This window comes from Rhamphochromis longiceps, linkage group LG4 (genome assembly GCF_057381845.1).
Source record: "Rhamphochromis longiceps isolate RC_006_pf linkage group LG4, R_longiceps_female_GT1.1, whole genome shotgun sequence".
NCBI classification, from domain to species: domain Eukaryota; kingdom Metazoa; phylum Chordata; class Actinopteri; order Cichliformes; family Cichlidae; genus Rhamphochromis; species Rhamphochromis longiceps.
In genome coordinates this window covers 11,298,777-11,317,211 of record NC_140560.1, presented here as the reverse complement: position 1 = coordinate 11,317,211, position 18,435 = coordinate 11,298,777, and the positions used below count along the sequence as shown (strand labels likewise).

Sequence of the window (18,435 nt, the reverse complement as noted above, 5' to 3'; positions counted from 1 at the left end):
CAACCGGTCGGCCTCCTCGCAGATCTTTGCGCTCTTGCTCCTTCATCTGTTGTCGTAAGGCCTCATCCATGATGCTGCCAGTATCACCCAACTTCTCCCCCCTCCTCCTCCTTGGCCTGGAAGGAGACGGTCAGAGAAACAAACTGACTCCCATCCCATATACGTGTACTGCACATGCTGCATGTCTGAGCATGCAATAAAGGTGGGTGTCTGTGGGTGGGCTGCACCTCCCTCTTGTGTCTGCACTTTAAGGTATTCTGGATGCATTCTTTCATGCATCTCTCTTATCTGTAGTTTATCTCGATCTTTCACCTCATCCTGCAACAGCTTCTCCTCCAGCTGCTTCTGGATCTGCTCACCAATCCTCTGCCTTAGTCTGATATAACAAACATGAGGTGACAATTCTTCTAATTTACATCCACTGACTTCAGCAGCATGATGATTGCAAAGTGATCTTATGGCAAAGCTCATAAATCCTTTCGGTCTCCAACCTATTGATTCTCCTGCGTATCTTGTTTGACTCTGCTGAGCGCTCTAAACCAGCTGAGGTAGCCACACACCCATAATAGAGTAGTCCATGTGAATGTACGCCAGACCTACTGTATATTAAAAAATAAATAAAAAAGGCTTTTCTCATTCACATGTCCAGGAGCTGCTTCCTGCCAAGTGCTGGGCCTTGACCTCCATCTCCCTCAGGCCGTTCTGGGTTCTGAATAAATCAATTTAGTATATTTTAGTTTCCTCTGCTGTTTAGATTTCTGTATGAGGAATAAATAAAAGATTTAAGAGGTTACTGTGGTGTTATTAATCTAGAAGTCAAGTGTCAGTGATGATATTCGTAATGGCTTCGCTAGTGTTACAGCTGTAAAATGTGTTTTTCTTTTCCATCATGTGGATGTCTGGGCACGTGAGTGTTTCCTCCCATATTGCAACCTGGCACCAGGATGCAATATGGGAAGAATGCAAGCCTGAAGAGGCAGTGTGATGTTTTGAGCAGTGTTCTGCTATTAAACCTTTGCACACCTTCAGGGGTCTAGTGGACCCCCTATAGCCAATCACAGTGGAGTAGCCACGTCTTACAATCAGAGAGTTATGGTGCACACATATAGTACTGGGTAGCACTATAGCCCCTGTCACTGTTTTCAAGGTCATTTTTGATTTCTACATGAACAGAGCGCTGCTTGCACTTACAGGCTGGAAAGTGTTGAAGGAGGGTGGAGATGAGAGGCAAGAGAGATGAATGAAATAGATCAAAATGAGTCTAGGAACCAAAATAAAAACAGATGGAACAGAGTTGTCTGTTTTGGATTTATAAGGATGGATTAAAGAGGAGGAGTGTGTGCTTGTGTGTGTGATGCTCACAGTTGTGTCTGACTGCCGGGGTCGGATCATAAAGACTGACAGACACACTGCTCGCAGAGGTCAGTGTGACGGCCAAAATCCTCCATCACTCTCAGTATCTCATGAGGAGTGAGAGGGAGAGCAGAGCTGTGAGGGGAGCCAGGTTTCTCTTTCACCTTCCACACTCACTCGATGATGCAACTGAGGACAAAGTGAGGGAGGCTGAAGCAGGTGAGTGCGCTTTAATTCACCGCTTGACACAAAGTGCTCAGACGTATTAGTTTGAGCATCTGTCTCCCGGAGAGCTTCCATAGCGACAGCTATTTTCACCCGTTTTCCTCCTCTGATTTGGCTGTCTGTCTTCCCACCAATTACCAGCAGTGTGTGATTTTCTGTCACAGTCTTTTTATTCTTTAAATGTGATTAGTAGTGTAAAACCAATCAGGCCCCCTTCACTCTCTCTTTTAAATGCCTCACTAATCTGAGGCAGTTGGGTAGAGCCGCTTCTCCTTGGAAACTAATAACAGGCTGCTGGTATTTTTAGTGGCATACAGGAGTTATACCTGACGTCAAGCAAATTTAACAGATTCCCTTATGAAGCATTTCATTTACATTGCAAGATTTTTTTTTTTTAACTTGCTGTTTAAATCGAGTCAAACACGTCTCAGTATCGTGTCTCATTCCCTGTTTCTCCTCCATCAGCCCAAGCCCTCATTTAAACCCTCGCGCGATGGCATTTGTGCAGCGGATGCGCTCCCCTTGCCTCTCCTTTGTCCAGACATTTTTGTCTCTCCTCCTGAGCACCACGGCCCTCATGTCCTCCTACTGGTGCGTGGGTAAGCAGAAGGTGCCCAAACCGCTGTGTTCGCCCACCAAGCAGACCAATTGCATCCCCATTCCCGGCGTCTCCAACTCCTCCAGGATTCAGTTCTTCTGGGAGACCGGCGACGACCGCTTTGTCTTCCCCAACTTTCACACCGGACTGTTCATCATCTGTGAGGAGAACATCTACATAGATGAGTGGGGTGAGAGAAAAGAGGGGAGTGGGTAGAAATGTGACAAGCCCAGAATATTGTGATTGATTTCTGTTGTGTAAAGTAAAAACAAAAGTCAAACAGAAGTCCTTACTGACCACAATGGAGAGTCAAAGGACAAAGTTGCTCAGTTTCTTACAAAAGCCCAGACGTGGCACCGCTGACCCTGAAGGGGATTAACAGGAATAGGCACTAATGAATGAGAGAGCACTGGATTTGGACAAAGAAGCTAAAAATAAGCACCGATGCTCCTCTCTAATTTATCTAGTGATGCTTGTAACATTCAATCAGTATCACCGGAAGGTTTTTTATAAGCACGCCCTGATCATACTTGATGATTAAACTGCGTGGTGAGTAGCCAAACAAGGTTAGCCAAACATCTGCCCAGAAACAGGAAGCGAAAGGAATCCTTAGTCCAGCATTAGACACCGAAATGGGTGACAGGAAGAGAGGAAGTGCAAGGTGGTAATGTGAAGTGAGGACTCAGGTGTGTTTGTACGTGTGCGATTGTGACTGTATTTGGGTGGGCGCTCGGCACAAAGAGGATTATCATCTGTGTTTATGTTCTGCTAGCCGAGATTTAGACTTCAACAGCATGACTCAATTATGGATTAAAACCCGGAGAGAGAAAGATTGATAGGATTCACAAACATCGACCGGGTATTCACCGTCTCATTTGCAGCTGATCTGCAGCAGATTTGAAGGATGATTATCAATATTTACGATAAGCCCCTTCAAAAATTCAACTGACATATATGGTTAATTAAGTAAAACTCCACATTACAATACGCGAGCTGTGCATGCACCCTAATCTCGTGGTCTCCAGCTATCTGTTACCATGTCTGCAACAGAGTAAATCAAGTGTTGAGAGAGAAAAGGCTTTCTCCTAGCAGCCCATCCAAACAAGCCGTACTTGTTCAGTTATTTTCTAATCATGCTGTCATGAACTTTAATATTTAACATGCTAACTGGGGCCTGTAGAGTCTGAGATAGAGCACTTTGGGGGGGTTTTCAATTTCTTTGAGCGTTGGATGATCTGAGCCCACTCCTTGGAGAGGCGTGTGGCTCAGGAAGTAGATCAGGTCATCTGCAACCTTCATATTAGTCATTTACTAATTTGTGGTTCGATTCCTGACTCCTTCAGTCTGCATACGTGTGGGCAAGATAATGAACTCTGAGTTGCTCCTATTAGTATTAACGTGTGTGTGAATATTAGACAGAGAGCGCTTAGTTTAAAAAGGGGTTGCAGTCAGGGCTGTCACCTCACAGCAGGACTCAAATCCACAATCTCGCCCAGGCCTTTTCTGTGTGGAGCATGTTCTCCCAGTGTCTGTGTGGGTTCTCTACAGGAACTTTGGCTTCTTCCCACAGACCAAAGACATGCAGTTAGTGGGGTTAGGTTAACTGGTTGGTTCTAAATTGTTCATAACAAATGTGACGTTGAATGGTTTACTGTCTGTGTTAGCCCTGTGACCCTGTGGCAGCTGGGATAGACTCTTGGGTCCCTTCTGTTTTCAGATTGTTTAGAAATGACCTTATAACCCAGATTGATGGGCAGTAACTTCTCTAGGATCATTGATGTCTTTCCTCCTTATCACTGTATTAACACACCTGACTGCTCCAGATCAGCAGTCCTCCAAAACTGCTTTTACAGAGGTGCTCACACTCACTGATGATCGGTTAATTAAGTGCGTTTGATTATCATTCTCTACTCTCTTAATTCCAATGAAATCAGTAAGGAAGGCATTTAGCCTTAGTGTTGGTTTAATAAATAATATCAGTGTAATAAGTCACGTGTTTTTTACAACCTCCTACGGATGTGAGGATGCTGTTTACTTATAATTATGTCCTGACACATAACACCGTAGAATAGAAAGAGTTTGCACTTTCTTTTTTACACGACTGAAATTCAAAAATAATTCAAAGCAAGTGCGGCGCGGTGTCCTTGGGAGCTCTGAGCACCAATCCAAAGATAAAAATCAAACAAAGCAAATGAAGAAAACCTATAACAACACAGAGGGGAGCGCAGAGTGATGAAGGCCACGAGCACGCGGCTGTGTGTGTTCATTACTGTGTTTTTCTTAATGCACTTTGCACATGCGTGTTCAAGTTAGTGAAAATCTGTTCCTCATTTCTCCCCCTTTATTTGCATCTGTTTTTCTTAAGTCTCCGTATGCTGTACTTTCAGGGCCACCTCGGTGTAGAGCCATATGGTACTCTAATTATTTCAGCTGCCATGTAAACAATTAGATAAACAGGCTACAAAGAGGCTTAACCCACTACTGGCACACGTTGCTACTGTTTTTAACGCACGGCCCGTTTGATTGGTGGAAACAAAATGCGGCAATATTGAAATGAATCTAATCTAATCTAATGTTATAAAAATGGAAAACACAACAGTCTCAATGTGTGACCCTGTAGCCACAATCTTTTTTTGAGATCTGAGCTAATCTTTTAATCTCCTATCACCAGGTTAACTCAGGCCATTACAGCACTCATGCAAACGGTCATCTCAAATCTGGTTTCTCACACAGTAATTCGATTGCAGTGTTTATTTACACTGAGAGTAATTACGCAGGGGCTGGCGGATTTTGGGGAGAGACAATGCTGCAATGGGTCTTACATAAAACATTTCCAGAGCAAACTCTTCTCATGTTTTCTTCTGATTTCTAGAGGAAAAGTGTCGAGGCTTTTACACACTCCCCCCAGGATCTGAAAAAGGTAAAGTTTTGCGGTTTCTCCCGCAGTGTCGTTTGAAATCCGTTCCCTCATCTGTCCCCTCTCTCAGCCTCTCCTCCTCCTTCTACAGCAATGCTTTGGCTGTCGCTGTCTATGGAGCTCGTGAATATCGGTCTGCTGTTAATCAGCTGCATACTGCTGTCCGTGCAGCTGTGTATCAGGGCCTGGTTTCCCTCTACGCAGCACTGGGGCCAGCTGCTCAATGCTTTTGCAGCTGTCTTCACAGTCCTGGGAGGTACAATATTTAGATGCATAGTCAAATCAGAGTGACTTCTGTTAACACCGCAGAAACACCGACAGAGTGACCAGGTTGTTACATTTCCTCGTTTTGTCCTCTCAGGTCTGCTCGGGATGGTCGGTCACATGATGTTCATGCAGGTGTTTCAGACCACTGCCTCGATGGGACCAGAAGACTTCAAGCCACATAGTTACGGGTACTCCTGGGCATTCTAGTGAGTTCTTTAACCATTTATATTACGTAGAAGATGTAGAAGATCACAGTGGTTCAGCCCAATTAGTTGTTCCCTCTCTGACTCAGACCATACTGGTATGATGATAATCTATTCCTCATGTCTATTGCTAAGTGCTTGTCTGACTGACTAAAATTCTTGTTTTGGGGATGAAAACAGGAGAATAAACATTCTTTTCCTGGCTCTTATGTGAATCAGACCAATTTTTTTCCACACCAAATTCCTTGAGCTATTTGTTTGGGATTCTTTGTGGGACCTCTCAATCAGCTGGGGATCAAGTCCCTCCAGCTTGTCACGCTACTGAAATGCCCTCAAATCATTTGCCCACTTAAAACGACAGTTTTACAACTCTCAGCTTCTGGAAATAAGTTCTTCTGCAAACACACAGTTGCTTGATGCGTTTTAGAGACACAGTACTGTGCAAAAGTCTTGAGTCATCCCTCATTTCTTTATATATTTTATTTAGGAAATAGGTGCATCAATTTATTGCAACGGATTCCAACATACATAGGATACAATATGTGTATATTCTATGTAGAAATACAATATAGCAAAGTCCTGTGTCATTTTTTAAGGACATGACTTTCAGATACTGTTTATCTGCTTTAGGCCTGCCAATTCTTCTTTTCCACTTGTCCAGTATAAATAGTATAAAAGTCAGAGTTTCTGAGTTTTCCCTTTAAGTCCAACTTCCAAGTTGAAGTTAACAATCCAAGATGGTAGTAGGGCACCAAAAAGCTACTCGGAATAATATTACTACTTGTGAAAAAACAAAACGTTGTGAAACGTTTGTGATGCCGTTTCTGTTTCTCCTCCTCTGCCTCCAACAGTGTGGCCTGGCTTGGCTTCACCATCTGCATGGCTGCAGGTGTCTCCACCCTGAACAACTATACCAAAAAGGTCCTGATGGTGGGTCCCAGGCGTGCCTCTGACCTCAACCCCTGCAGCTTTAACTTTATGGGACTTCTGCCACCTGCTCCTTACTACACACCACCAAATCCTGCCTCCAAACTCACCTGTCCCCTGTCTCCTCCTCGGATCTCCCACTTGTCTCCCTACTATGCCCCCCCTTCGGAAACATTGCCGCCCTCCGCCCCCACCCCAAGGCTCACGCACTCCCATTCACTTCCTATCTCGATTTCTAAGTCCTTCCCTCCTCCCCCCTCTCACCCTGCACCTGGATCACCTTTTCACCGTCTGTCCCTGCCCTCACCATCTCCCTCACCTACACCACCCGTCTCTTACCACACGACCCTCCCAAGACACCAGGAGAGTCATTACGAGCAGGAAGAGGACTACAGCCCCCTCTGAGGACCTACACCTCTCTTAGAAATGCTGTGTGCTGGGAATATTAAACTTTATAGAACATGGTCCCAAATTCCCTCCATTTCTCAGTTTGAGGTCCTGCACCCATAGGTAACAATCACATTTACACAATGTTAGAAAACACAAGTTCTGTACTGAAAAAATATGTAATATTAACTTTTTCTGCTTGTTGTAAATAAATGCAAACACAGTTTTGCTGTTTTCCTGTTTGTTGTGGAGCAATTTTGGCCCACTTCTTTATAACGTCTGTGAGCACATGGGGATAATTTTGTGTTAATACACAGAGGCAGTTAAAGATATACTTCGTTTTTCCTCTCTCTTTACTTCCTTCTAAACCCATTCATGTTACTAATGGACGTCATCTGTTGTGAGATGTTGCCGTGTTTCTTCATAAGTGTGTGAATGTGAGAGTGAATGAATAGTGGAATTGTAAAGCGCTTTGGGTGCCTAGAAAACCGCTATATAAATGCAATCCATTATTATTATTATAAGATTACACAACTTTTTTGTATTTATTAATTTATTTAATCAGAATATTTGAATATTTGTAAAATAAACTTTTTTTTTTTAGGACATAATAAAATTTTAACATTTGATGTGTTTCCTTTGGACTGCTTTTGTTAGAAAATAACATTTTAGTGATTCATAAACCAGTGTATTCATTTGTTATTTACAATCTGCAATGTCTGTTATTTAAATGAAGAACATGTGGATAAAGACTGAGCATAACACAGAAACTCCTCATTATGTATAAAATGTATATCAACCTTCACTTTGTGAGCCAGTGTAGTTAATTAAGAAATCCATGTCATGACAACTGGAGAAGAAAAATAAAAACACCTCCAATAACTGATTGAAATTCACGTTTTAATATAGTAAAAATCACCGTCAGTGTCATTCATCATGACGTACAAAGGTAGCAAAAATAAACAAGAGCATACAGAGCGTCATGGGAAACAAATTATATTTACACACTACATCTCATACACCAAGAGTAAAGCCAGTTGCCTTTCAGTGTGGAAGCAGGTTTAATCTGGGTGATCGAATCTATGCTTTTAGAAACTAATGTGATTACATTTACAACCAGAAAAGACAGCTGAGTCTTTGAGTTATGTAAAATGGCAACTTTCAAACACTCCATGAGAACGTAACCAAAAGGCTTTTATGTGTTTCACGCTGAAACAAAGTAAATTCATTTTGCCTTTAGATTTAGTATTAAACTGTATCTCCAGGGTTTGATTTGGTGTCTTCCCAATTACAAACAATTACAGCACAACCTCAGCAGCATCATAATATCGGCTTTCCACCGTATATCTTTGTATAGTCTTATTATATTTTTATATATTATGTAAGACTTCAAACAGATTAGCTACGGGTTGATTGCATTATGTTTTCACTCTGTTTATTCAGTGGCACACTGTATGAAGTAATACAAGGGCAAATTAAAAATTAAAAATCAATAAACTAACAACAAAAAAAAATCTAAACAATAAAACTCACCCATTTCCATATTATAAATGTACATTACAAACTGTTTTTTTTTTTTATAATAGAGGGATATTAATAGGTCTTAGTCTATGATAGCATCTTATAAACATTAAGGCCTTTTTTTATGTAATTAAAAAAAATAAAGGATTGTTTATCATTAGATGCCCTCAATAAATCCAGCCCCACTCTGGGCTGGAAATACACTCAAATACAGCTGTGATCGACTGAGCCTGCAGAAATAAGCCCGAAACTCCGATTATCTGAAAGCAGGCTCAGTTAAACACCAGTATGTATTTGAGGAGGATCAGCAGATCTACTATATCTATAGCTGAAAATACACTAGCAGCTCAAATCTGATGTCCAAAACAGATACATGTAAACACAGACCACACACTGTAATTAAAGCCAGATTTTAGCTGGAAGAGCAGATTCAGTTAAGGGTTCCAGGTTTGAATTCTGGAGCTACTCCGCAGTCTTCTTGCGTAGCACGAAGTAAATGATGGAGGACAGGAATGTGAGAGCGAAGGCGATCCACGCCAAAATGAAGCAATGGCCGTAACTACCCAGACTTTGTTCATTAGTATGGAAGAGGTCTGTGTAGATGGAGGCTGCGATCATGATGCACAGGCCTGAAGTGAAGGAAACATGGAGACGAGTGAAGATGCACATCAGCGGATGTCATACAGAGAGAAACACCCTCAGTGAAAGGAATAAAACATAAGAGAAAAAAGAAATACTCACAGGCAAGGAACTGAAAGACACCAGAGACGAGGAACCTCTGTCCTTTGGGGAGGGTGAAGAGTTGAGCCACAAATACGAAGATTCCAATGATGGAGAATATACAAGCTAGCACTGAGCTGGCCTGCACTGCTTGGAGGTAACCTGCAGGCGGAGCCAGAGAGAGCAAACGCAATGAAGATACAGAGTGTGTGAAAGGGTGTGGGGGGTGTAATAGCTTAAGGACACTCCCTGGAAACGGCAGCACTGCAGTCACATTGAACCTTTGAAAATCTCAGACACAGTTGCAATGCTGACAGGCAGGAACATTATGTTCAAACACGCCAAATGCTTTATGGTAAAAAGACGCTGATCACAAACAGCTAAAACAGTCTTGTATGTTTGACTCAAGGCAATAACTGCATACCAAAGGATTAGGAAAAAGTCTTCATTTGCAATGCAAATAATACAGAATTTGGGTGAGTGTAAACTCATTGTGTGTCCCACCAAATGATGCAGATAAAAAGCATGTTCCTGGATTCAACTCTCAATGCTTAAAATAGGTGTTATATTTAATGTGTGAGCTCCAGGCCCCAAAGTATTGTATCAGATAGTACTCTTAACAGAATGCACTGTATATATATTTAAATCTTAGTTGTCTTCCCTTATAAATGGAGCATCACTGTTTAAAATCACAATGCAGTCACAGTGTGTTTGTGCATCTAACTGTGCCTGTGCAGCTCTGCTTAACACAACTGACCAGCTACATGTCATAGCATCAAACTATTACTAATCTCTTACTTTGATTCTACACATACGAAAACGTAACACTGAGAGGTGCAAGCATGGAAACATGTTCTCTTACTCTCTGGGTAGTTTGGTGGAAGATCAACAGAATGCCATGAGTTATTCACGAAAACCCAGCGGGCCCATATATCAGTGGGCATGTTTCCGGCTGAGATGACCCACCAGGCCTGACGGGGAAGACAAAGACAATATTTGCAAAAATATTAACAGAATTCTTGTGTGCTAAAGTAAAAGCGGTGAATCAGTATGAGTGGAAATTAAACAGGTAGATACTGCAGCAGCAGTTATGGTGTGCATTTGCAGGGGGAAATTATGACAATATGAAGAAGGAATTCACTCGTTCCTTTAACTGAGACAAATCTCACTCAGGTATGCAACAGTGGCTGCAACGCAGGTGAGACTCGCATATAGGTATCCGTACTTGTGTGACGTATCTGGGTAAGACGCTCAGCGGTATGGGGTAATGACACAGAGCTCGTCACCATATATCGCACAGAAATGTCAAACATGTGGCCATCCAGAAGAACAGCTGGCCGCACGCCGAGAAGGAATGAATTCCTCAACAGATGAATCAGTCTCAACTCTTTGCCCATCCATCATGTCAGAGATGCACAAGGCCTGAAGCTAAGGCAGGAGGCCAGCAGCAATGCTGGGGCAATTATGCCTTGAGCATGGAAGAAGTCTATACACGGATAACAAGAATTGCACTTACATTGTCAATAGTGGCTGTCAGGAGGATGATGATGCAGGCGATGTGGAGAACAAAGATGGCGGCGAGGAGAATCAGCATGATGACTGTGCTGCAGAGAGGAAGGCACAACTTTAACATGTAACAGGGCGAGTAAAATAAACCAAGCAGACTAGGAGGGAACAGTCAAGCGTGGCCTACAGCTAACTCATTGTGTTGTTTGGTTTTTCTTTAGTAAAGGAAGCCTTTCGTGCGAGTCCCAAGTGTGTGCGCGCGCACACACATCCTCATGAACGCACGCATTCAGTGCACCAAAGCTAGGCCCAAACCTGGCACCCGCTCAGGGCGTGGCTTCTTAACGTCTAATTACCCTGGTTTACGGCTCCCAGTAAAAGAATCAGAGGTGCTGATGGGCAATTGTGTTTCAAACAAAATCAGTGTATCCCTGGGAAAGCAGATACCTCTGGTATAGAGACAACTGTGGAGGAAAGTTCATGACAGGCAGATGAGTTTAGGCTTGTCTCAGGGCATGGTGATTACAGTGGAGGAACCTGCCACTCCCTAAAATAACTGTAGAGACTACACTCTGTTCTCTGCACCTTGATGCTCCACACCTGATCCCTTTAGTCTGAATCGGACCGCTCGATATCTCCCGACTTAAAAAATAAACTTAAGCCTAGCTTTAAAAACTGTTCCCCCTGACTGATTAGTCAAAAAAGATGACCCCGCCCATGAGATATCAGTTAGTTTAGAATTTGCTAATCTAATGTATACAAGAGCTATGTTTGGCTGTAGCTAACAATAAGGCTGCTCTGGGTGTGAACAGAGAAAGAGGCACATCTGGAATGCGCTGGTTCTCTGGGCTGGTAAAGGAGTGTTCATGGGATGGGTCCTCATACACGCTTCACACGCCCGCCAGTTCCCTTACTTTCATACGCAACCACGCACGTATACAAAAAGAAAAGGGGAGGGGGGCTCGCGCACTGTGATCACACATACTGGCACATCCCCGCAAAGTAATTTCCCACGTTTTGCCCACTTCCAATCTAGTGACAGCGAAGGCAAATATTGGCTCTGCGGCTCAGCCTGAAGGCAGAGAACGCAAATACAGAAAGAAGGACCAAACTTTAATGAAAAAAAGCTGTGAGCAGATAAACAACAACAATAACAACAAAGTTAAAGCTGATGCTTTCATTTAAAACACGCACACTGAGCACTTTGATCAAAGAAGACATGTTGACTGCTCCTGTGGGCTTTCCCCCCGACTAAATCTGAATCTAGCATATTTTCCATACACAAAATAGACCACATTTGTTTGGGGCAAGATCTGAGAATGTAGCAAAACCACAAGTCCTGATGCAGGAACTGAGACTGGAGCAAAACCTGGTGAGGAACAAGTTGCTTTAACGGTAGAGCAAAGAAAGGTAAACAGGCTCTACTTCACAGATGCACAGACACACACGTCTCCACACTTTAGCCTTTTTTATCATTAGATTTTCTTATCTTCCAATGGAAAAAAAAAACCCCAAAACATTAATGCAAAACTACAAAACAAGCTTCTATTCAAACATCACTCAAGCTTGATGAAACACCTGTAGAAAAGAAGCAAAAGAAGAAGAAGAATCTTTGACTTACTGTTAGGTGGCTGTTTGTCTCTTCAAGTCTAATTCCTCCTGCTCTCAAAGACACCGATTTCAGACTGTGTCCAAATGTACAAACACAAGTTCTACTCAATCTGCCCACTATTTTACCCTGCCCTCTTTTTAAGTCCACACCCAGGACAAGCCTCTTGCTGACTTGATCACATAATCTCTGCCCCTTTTTCTTTCTGTCCCGTCTCTTCCTCCTCGACTCTTCACTCATCGTCCCACCCTCCCTCTCTCTCTATGTGTACACATACCAACGCTCAAACGGACACTTAGTTTCTCTGTGTTTGGTGTGTTTTGCCTTTGTCACTCAGCTGATGGTGGTGATTTTCTCTGTGAGGACACACGTGATGATTCACTGACATTATGTGGGAAAAGCAGGGGGGGGGGGGGGGGGGGGGGTGTTAAAGCCTTGGAAAGTGATTTTACGCATGTTGCCATGGCAGCAGACTGTAACCACCCAAAACACAATCACATTGTTACTAGTGTGTGTATGTTATGTACCAACAATCATAACTTAGCTGCGCAGACGCACACAAACACACATAACTGAATTTATTGTTTCTCCCTAATCACTGCCATTCGCCTTTTCCAGCTTTTGTTACAGAGGAAGAGGTTTCAGGATAAAGGAATGTTGGTGCTTGCCATCGAGGGAAAAATAGCTGGAGGCCCAAACGAGTGCAGCTCGTTGCTTAAGTGAAAAAGATGGAGCAGAAAAGGGGGAGGAGGTTCTTTGCAGAAAGTAGGGTGGCAGTGAGGTATTTCACGCCGCTCGAAGTTCATTAGTTATTACTTATTATTACTCGTCTGTTCCTGCTGATGATTGAGGTTCTCCCAATGACTCCAGTGAGTCAAAGTCATCTGCTTCTTTAGCAGATCGCACAGATTACTCACAGGAAGAACCTTACAGAGGGAATCTATTAGGCTTGTCCTCATTTTCAGTGCCATGCAGGCTGTGTGTACTGTAGGAATAGTGGACGTATGGGATCGGGGTATGTGTAAGCATCCTTGTGAGCCTTCGAATGAGCCTAGCAGCATGGCAGTTCAGTGGTTAGCGCTGGCCCTGGGTTCAACCCCAGATATAGGTCATGTGTCGAGTTTGCATGTTCTCCCCATGCTTGAAATCATGATAGGGCGAAGCAGTTCTCAAGTTTCACTGTAGTTAAATTAAAGTTTAACACTATGAAATCACAGGATTTCATAGATAATCATAATAAGTAGATTTCTTATCTCAGGTACACATCATCTCAGTTGTGACAGCCGTATCCCGACCCACCTTCTGTTTACGAGGGGAAACCGTTCTACCTGTGACTCATGCTGAAGCCACCCTAGTTTGAGTCAAAGAATAAGAATTTGAAGCTGAAGTTGAGCATGACAGGTTTCCTTTCAAAGGCGATCAGTCCATATCATCATAAACTATTTCATTACGGCCTAAAATGTGTTACACAACCCACAGCAAATCAAACATTAACAATGCAGCGTGCTGGTGTCAGAGCCTCATAACTACATCTAACAGCAGTTACACTCTACATCCTGTTTTCCCTCACAGTAATGGACACAGTAAGAGGCGAAGACCGAATTAGAAAAACTAATTTCCACATCGTGGTTGTATGCCTCTATTAACCAATCAAGTTGAAACATGTTAGTTAGTTGTCCAAGTTGGTGGTGTGAAAATAGATGCTGTCTGCTTCACAGAGTATGAGGATAATACTCTGTGATTTCTGACATCTACAAAAAAAACAAAAACTAATTTGACCTGGATTTGTTAAGCTCTGTTGTAACTGTTTTGCTCTGTGTGTAGTGTATGAGTGTGCAAGTTCAATGGGCAATAGAGCTAATGTGTGAATAACAAAGGCTTACACACAACAGTAGACAAAGCTACAAATATAGATGCTGCTGCAAGAAGCTGCACATTAAGAGCAGAAGCTTCATGGAGCACCGGACGACTACGCTATACAACAGTCATGCTGTTTCCATGTGAGCCACCAAGTCTAGTGTGACTAACTCAGAAAAAGAAATATGAATTGTAGCCACAAGTTCCTCTTTTTAAAAGAGTCGCTGACATCACAGCAACGAGTGCCTTCGACTTTTTGAGTATGAAATGTCATCATATTTTAATTTTAGCTCATTTTAAATTTGTGTAAATTGTTCCCACACAGTTAGAACTTGAAATGCCACTTGCATTGTAAAGCCCTATGACAGGTGAACTTACAGTAAAGCACGATGATGTCAACCGCGCGGAAGCACGAGAGGCGGAGACTAGTTCAAAGTTTGAATTCGGTCACTAGGCAACTGCAGCAAGTGTAAGGGCATATGGCGAGGATAAAGACGAGCTGATGAGCAGCAAAATTGATAGAGTATTCTGCGTGTGATCATTTAGTCTACTGATTATATCTCTGACCATTTGGACGTTTTGATCTTTAAACGAGGTTTGCAGCAGAAGGAAGTGGAAGGTGGCACTTCCTGAAAAAAACTAATTTGATGACAAAAATAACAACAGATGCAAGTAGGTAGGAAAGTCAAACACAATGTAGATGAAGCATCCAAAAATAATCTGTGTGTGGACTGGGAGGCTGAGATCACTTGTTTGCTTCTGCTGAGAATTAAAGTATGGCTAACAACATTTCTGAGTCAAAAGCTTGGCGGTGAGTTAGCATCGTATTAGGCTACCTCGGCCTCAGGTATGAGCCAGCAGGATAATAGCACACTTGCAGACCAGAGCAGAGGCTGCTCGAGGTCACAGCAGGGCTCACTGTGTGGCTCATAACATGAAAGCACGCACACAAGCATGCTTCCATACAAAACACTGTTGTCTCACATTGTTCTTTAGTATGACAAGAGCAGAATCGAGACTACAGAAGCCTTCAGATGAATGAGTGGTCTTTCATTCATTCACTCACTCTTTCAACACTCTCTATTTCTGATGCCGCGCCTCGGTCACCTGACCTATCGTTCCACGTCCCGCCCTATGGGAAAGCATCCGAGTCCGTTGAAATTGCGCACTTCAGGTTTTAGAATGCAGTTGCATACATCATCCAGCAATGTACGCCAAACATCCTCTGTGGGAAAGCTGGGAGATCGGTGCATGTGATCATATCAAGTCCTGTAATTTGTGCAATGTGACTTCAGATAAAAAACTGCAACTGCTTAAAATATACAATCAGAAAAAAAGTGATATTGGCTGAAGAAAACAGGAGGAGAAAGGAGAAGACAAAGCTGTGAGAGGAGAATGCGGTTGGGCCTGCTCCTGTTCTGGGCGTGTCGACCCCACCTTGCAGCGAAGTTAAGCTCAGGTTTGCAACGTTCTATTCAGCGCGACAGGCCACTCCCTTCAGCCTGTTCATCTCGCCATAATATTAGAAAAGTGTTGGGAGTTTGAGGAAAAAAGCCCCAAAACAAAACAAAATGAATGCTTTCTTTGTTTTTTTGCCACATCAGTTATGCAAGAATCATGCCAGCCCCCCTTTTTTTTTAAGTTCTCGGTGTAATTTTAGGAGAGGAAATTGCCATGAGTCATGCATCAGTCAGCTATCATTTTTTTTCAGAGTGAAAAACTTAGCGGGTGTTTTGCACACCGCAGTTGTGCATGCAGCAGGAGGGGTGGGGGGGGGGGGGTCGGAGCGTAGCCACGGCAGATTTCTCAGATCCAAACACAAGTCGACAAATCATGTGCCTCCATAACTGTTAAAGGAGAACCAATCAGGTGGCTTGCTCAACACACAGCCCTTTGTCGTGCTGGATCACTCAAAACAGCCGTCATACTGTGTGATCGACAGTGTTGTACTAATACTGATTCCTCCCCAGCGTATGCTCATTCATGGCGGTCCAATTTCAGTTTATTGCACACTGTTGGGTTCATTAAAGAGCTGAAAAGCAGAACTCAATCTGCTCTGCAACAATCGCAGGAACACACATTACTGCAAATGAGCCACGAGACCGACCAAGACAAGGGCTTCTCAATCATGGATTACCTGTCTCACCTTGAAGCCTTGAGCTAAGCCCTGCATTTTTGATTTAGCAGCTGTTTGCGGCACTGGTATTGCTAATCATTTATCACTTTGACACATGTTAAAATGTTTGGAGACGAGCCTCAGATACAGCCCAGCCACGTGATGCGGATGCCTGAACAAGGCGTACAAAAGAGCAGATCGCTACGTTTTGGTTGGGCAACGTCAAAATCCTTTAATGAAGGTGGCTGTTAGGAGCGAGGAGTGAGGGAGGATTTCGACACGACCGTGTGAAACAAAGCCATCCCAGCGGTGCCTACATGCCAACACAGTGAGCCTGACCACAGCCAAGTCGCTGGCGTATTTACACAATAGTAAAGCTCTCTGTCTGTGGTTAGCGTCTCACTCGCCTCATTCCTGTTCCATCTCACAATATGTCACACCCTGCTCTGAGATTTCTAAACCTCTCCTATAAAAACAGTGACTGGGACTCCTTGGAAGAAGCCAGAGTGAACGAAGGGGCCAGAAAAAAAATTGATGTTGAAACTCTTGATTTGCCAAGGGGCAATTGTGTAATTTCAAAAGTACACCATCACCCTTATCTCTGCTCCCGGTGTCACCAGACTGGTTCTGATGAAAAGCCCCGGAACAGGCATGTCAGCCAAGGCGTGAGCCGCTCGCTCAGTCACATGTACATAAAAGCGTTTATAAGCACAGGGATATGTGAGCAGAGCATCTTGAGAAAAGCAAATATGAACAAACTGTACTCCAAATTAATCAACTTCTAAGGGAGTTACTCACAGACAGAGAAACACACCAACACACAGAGTTTCCATTCCCACCCTCCTTTTCTCTGCTGCTCTGGGGCGAGATGGTCATCAGTTTCAGTTTCCAGTAAAACTTTTTTTTAAAAAGTCTTTCTTTAGACAAAGACATTTAAGATACCGTTCATTTAGGAACCAAAATGAGCAGCAGGGTAACACCTGTGATGTAAAAAAGTGGGTTAATTCATATTATTTACGACACTACTTTTTAATCAGGTGTTCTTTTTCTCTAAGACCTGATAAATATGGACAAAAATAACCATTGTTTTACAAAACTGGCCCCAGTTTTTCAATTTTAAAATACATGTTACCATTTAAGCAAAGTTACACTATAATAAGGTGTTAGTCTTCATACCCGACACACAGCTGTACACAGTGTTAGCATCTACTGACATAAACAGCTCAAAAGGTTTCAGGATTTTTAATACGAACTATTTCTTTTTTATATACAAATCATACCAAACCTTAGCTTGCTACCTTACTAGTACCAGGTTGGACCCCATTTTTGCCTTCATACCTGCTTTAATTCTTCGTGGCATAGATTCGATGAAGTGCTGGAAACGTTCCTCAGAGATTTTGATCCATGTTGACATGACAGCGTCACACAGCTGCTGGACATCCATGATGTGAATCTCCTGTTAAACCACACCTGGTGACTGTGGGGGCCATTTGACTACAGTGAACCCACCGTTACGGTGTGGTGTGTTGTCCTGTTTGGAAGCAGCCAGGAGAAGATAAGCACGGTGTGGTTATAAAGAGATGGACATGGTGGGCGGCAATAATCAGGCAGCCTGTGGTGTTTAAATGATGCACAGTTGGTCCAAAGGGGCCAGAAATGTGGCATGAAAATATCCTTCACATCGTTACATACCGCAACCAGCCTAAACCGCTGGTACAAGACAGAATGGATCCATGCTTTCATGTTGTTCACGCCAAATTCAGACCCTACTATCTGAATGCCACAGGTCAAAGGAGTGTGCCCAGTCATCTGACCCAACACTGACATTTCTACCCGGAGGACTGCTGCTTTCTGGACATTTTCCCAGTAGATCAACAGCTCCTGATTCACTCAGACCAGCCCATTTGGCACCAGCAACCATGCCACATTCACTTAAATCACCTTCATTCTTCATTCTGATGCTTAGTTTGAACTTCTCCATGTCTACATGCAGTGACCTGCTGCCATGAGATCAGCTGATTAGCTATTTCTATTAACGAGCAGCTGAAAAGATACACCTGAAAAATAACCTCATTTCTTTAAAAACAATCCTGAGTTCAACCTAATCTTTATTCTGAAAACATAATTTCAGATTGTTGGTGCCCGATGATGCAAATTATTTAAATTGCATATTCATTCATGCATATTTTTAACTACATTTTAAATACTACGTTATGAAGCACACATGTT

The 18,435-nt window shown here is 43.0% G+C and overlaps 2 protein-coding genes across 3 annotated transcripts; one reads left to right on the top strand and one right to left on the bottom strand.

The window, feature by feature from the left end:
- Positions 1–1,856: 1,856 nt before the first annotated feature.
- Positions 1,857–7,371, top strand: gsg1 (germ cell associated 1). The gene is made up of 5 exons (XM_085403269.1): positions 1,857–2,366; positions 5,049–5,096; positions 5,185–5,349; positions 5,455–5,566; positions 6,415–7,371. Exons 1-5 carry the CDS (start codon positions 2,072–2,074, stop codon positions 6,893–6,895), a joined length of 1,101 nt encoding a protein of 366 aa, XP_085259395.1. The 5' UTR covers positions 1,857–2,071; the 3' UTR covers positions 6,896–7,371.
- A 392-nt stretch (positions 7,372–7,763) lies between these two features.
- Positions 7,764–18,259, bottom strand: emp1b (epithelial membrane protein 1b). Of its 2 annotated transcripts, none has more exons than XM_085403265.1 (5): positions 17,545–18,259; positions 10,635–10,722; positions 9,981–10,089; positions 9,140–9,280; positions 7,764–9,027 (listed from the first exon to the last, which is right to left on the bottom strand). In XM_085403265.1, exons 2-5 carry the CDS (start codon positions 10,710–10,712, stop codon positions 8,861–8,863), a joined length of 495 nt encoding a protein of 164 aa, XP_085259391.1. In that variant the 5' UTR covers positions 10,713–10,722; positions 17,545–18,259; the 3' UTR covers positions 7,764–8,860. The 2 variants fall into 2 exon arrangements, with proteins under 2 accessions (XP_085259391.1, XP_085259390.1); XM_085403264.1 differs by lacking the exon at positions 17,545–18,259 and adding an exon at positions 12,246–12,404.
- Between the last annotated feature and the right edge of the window lie 176 nt (positions 18,260–18,435).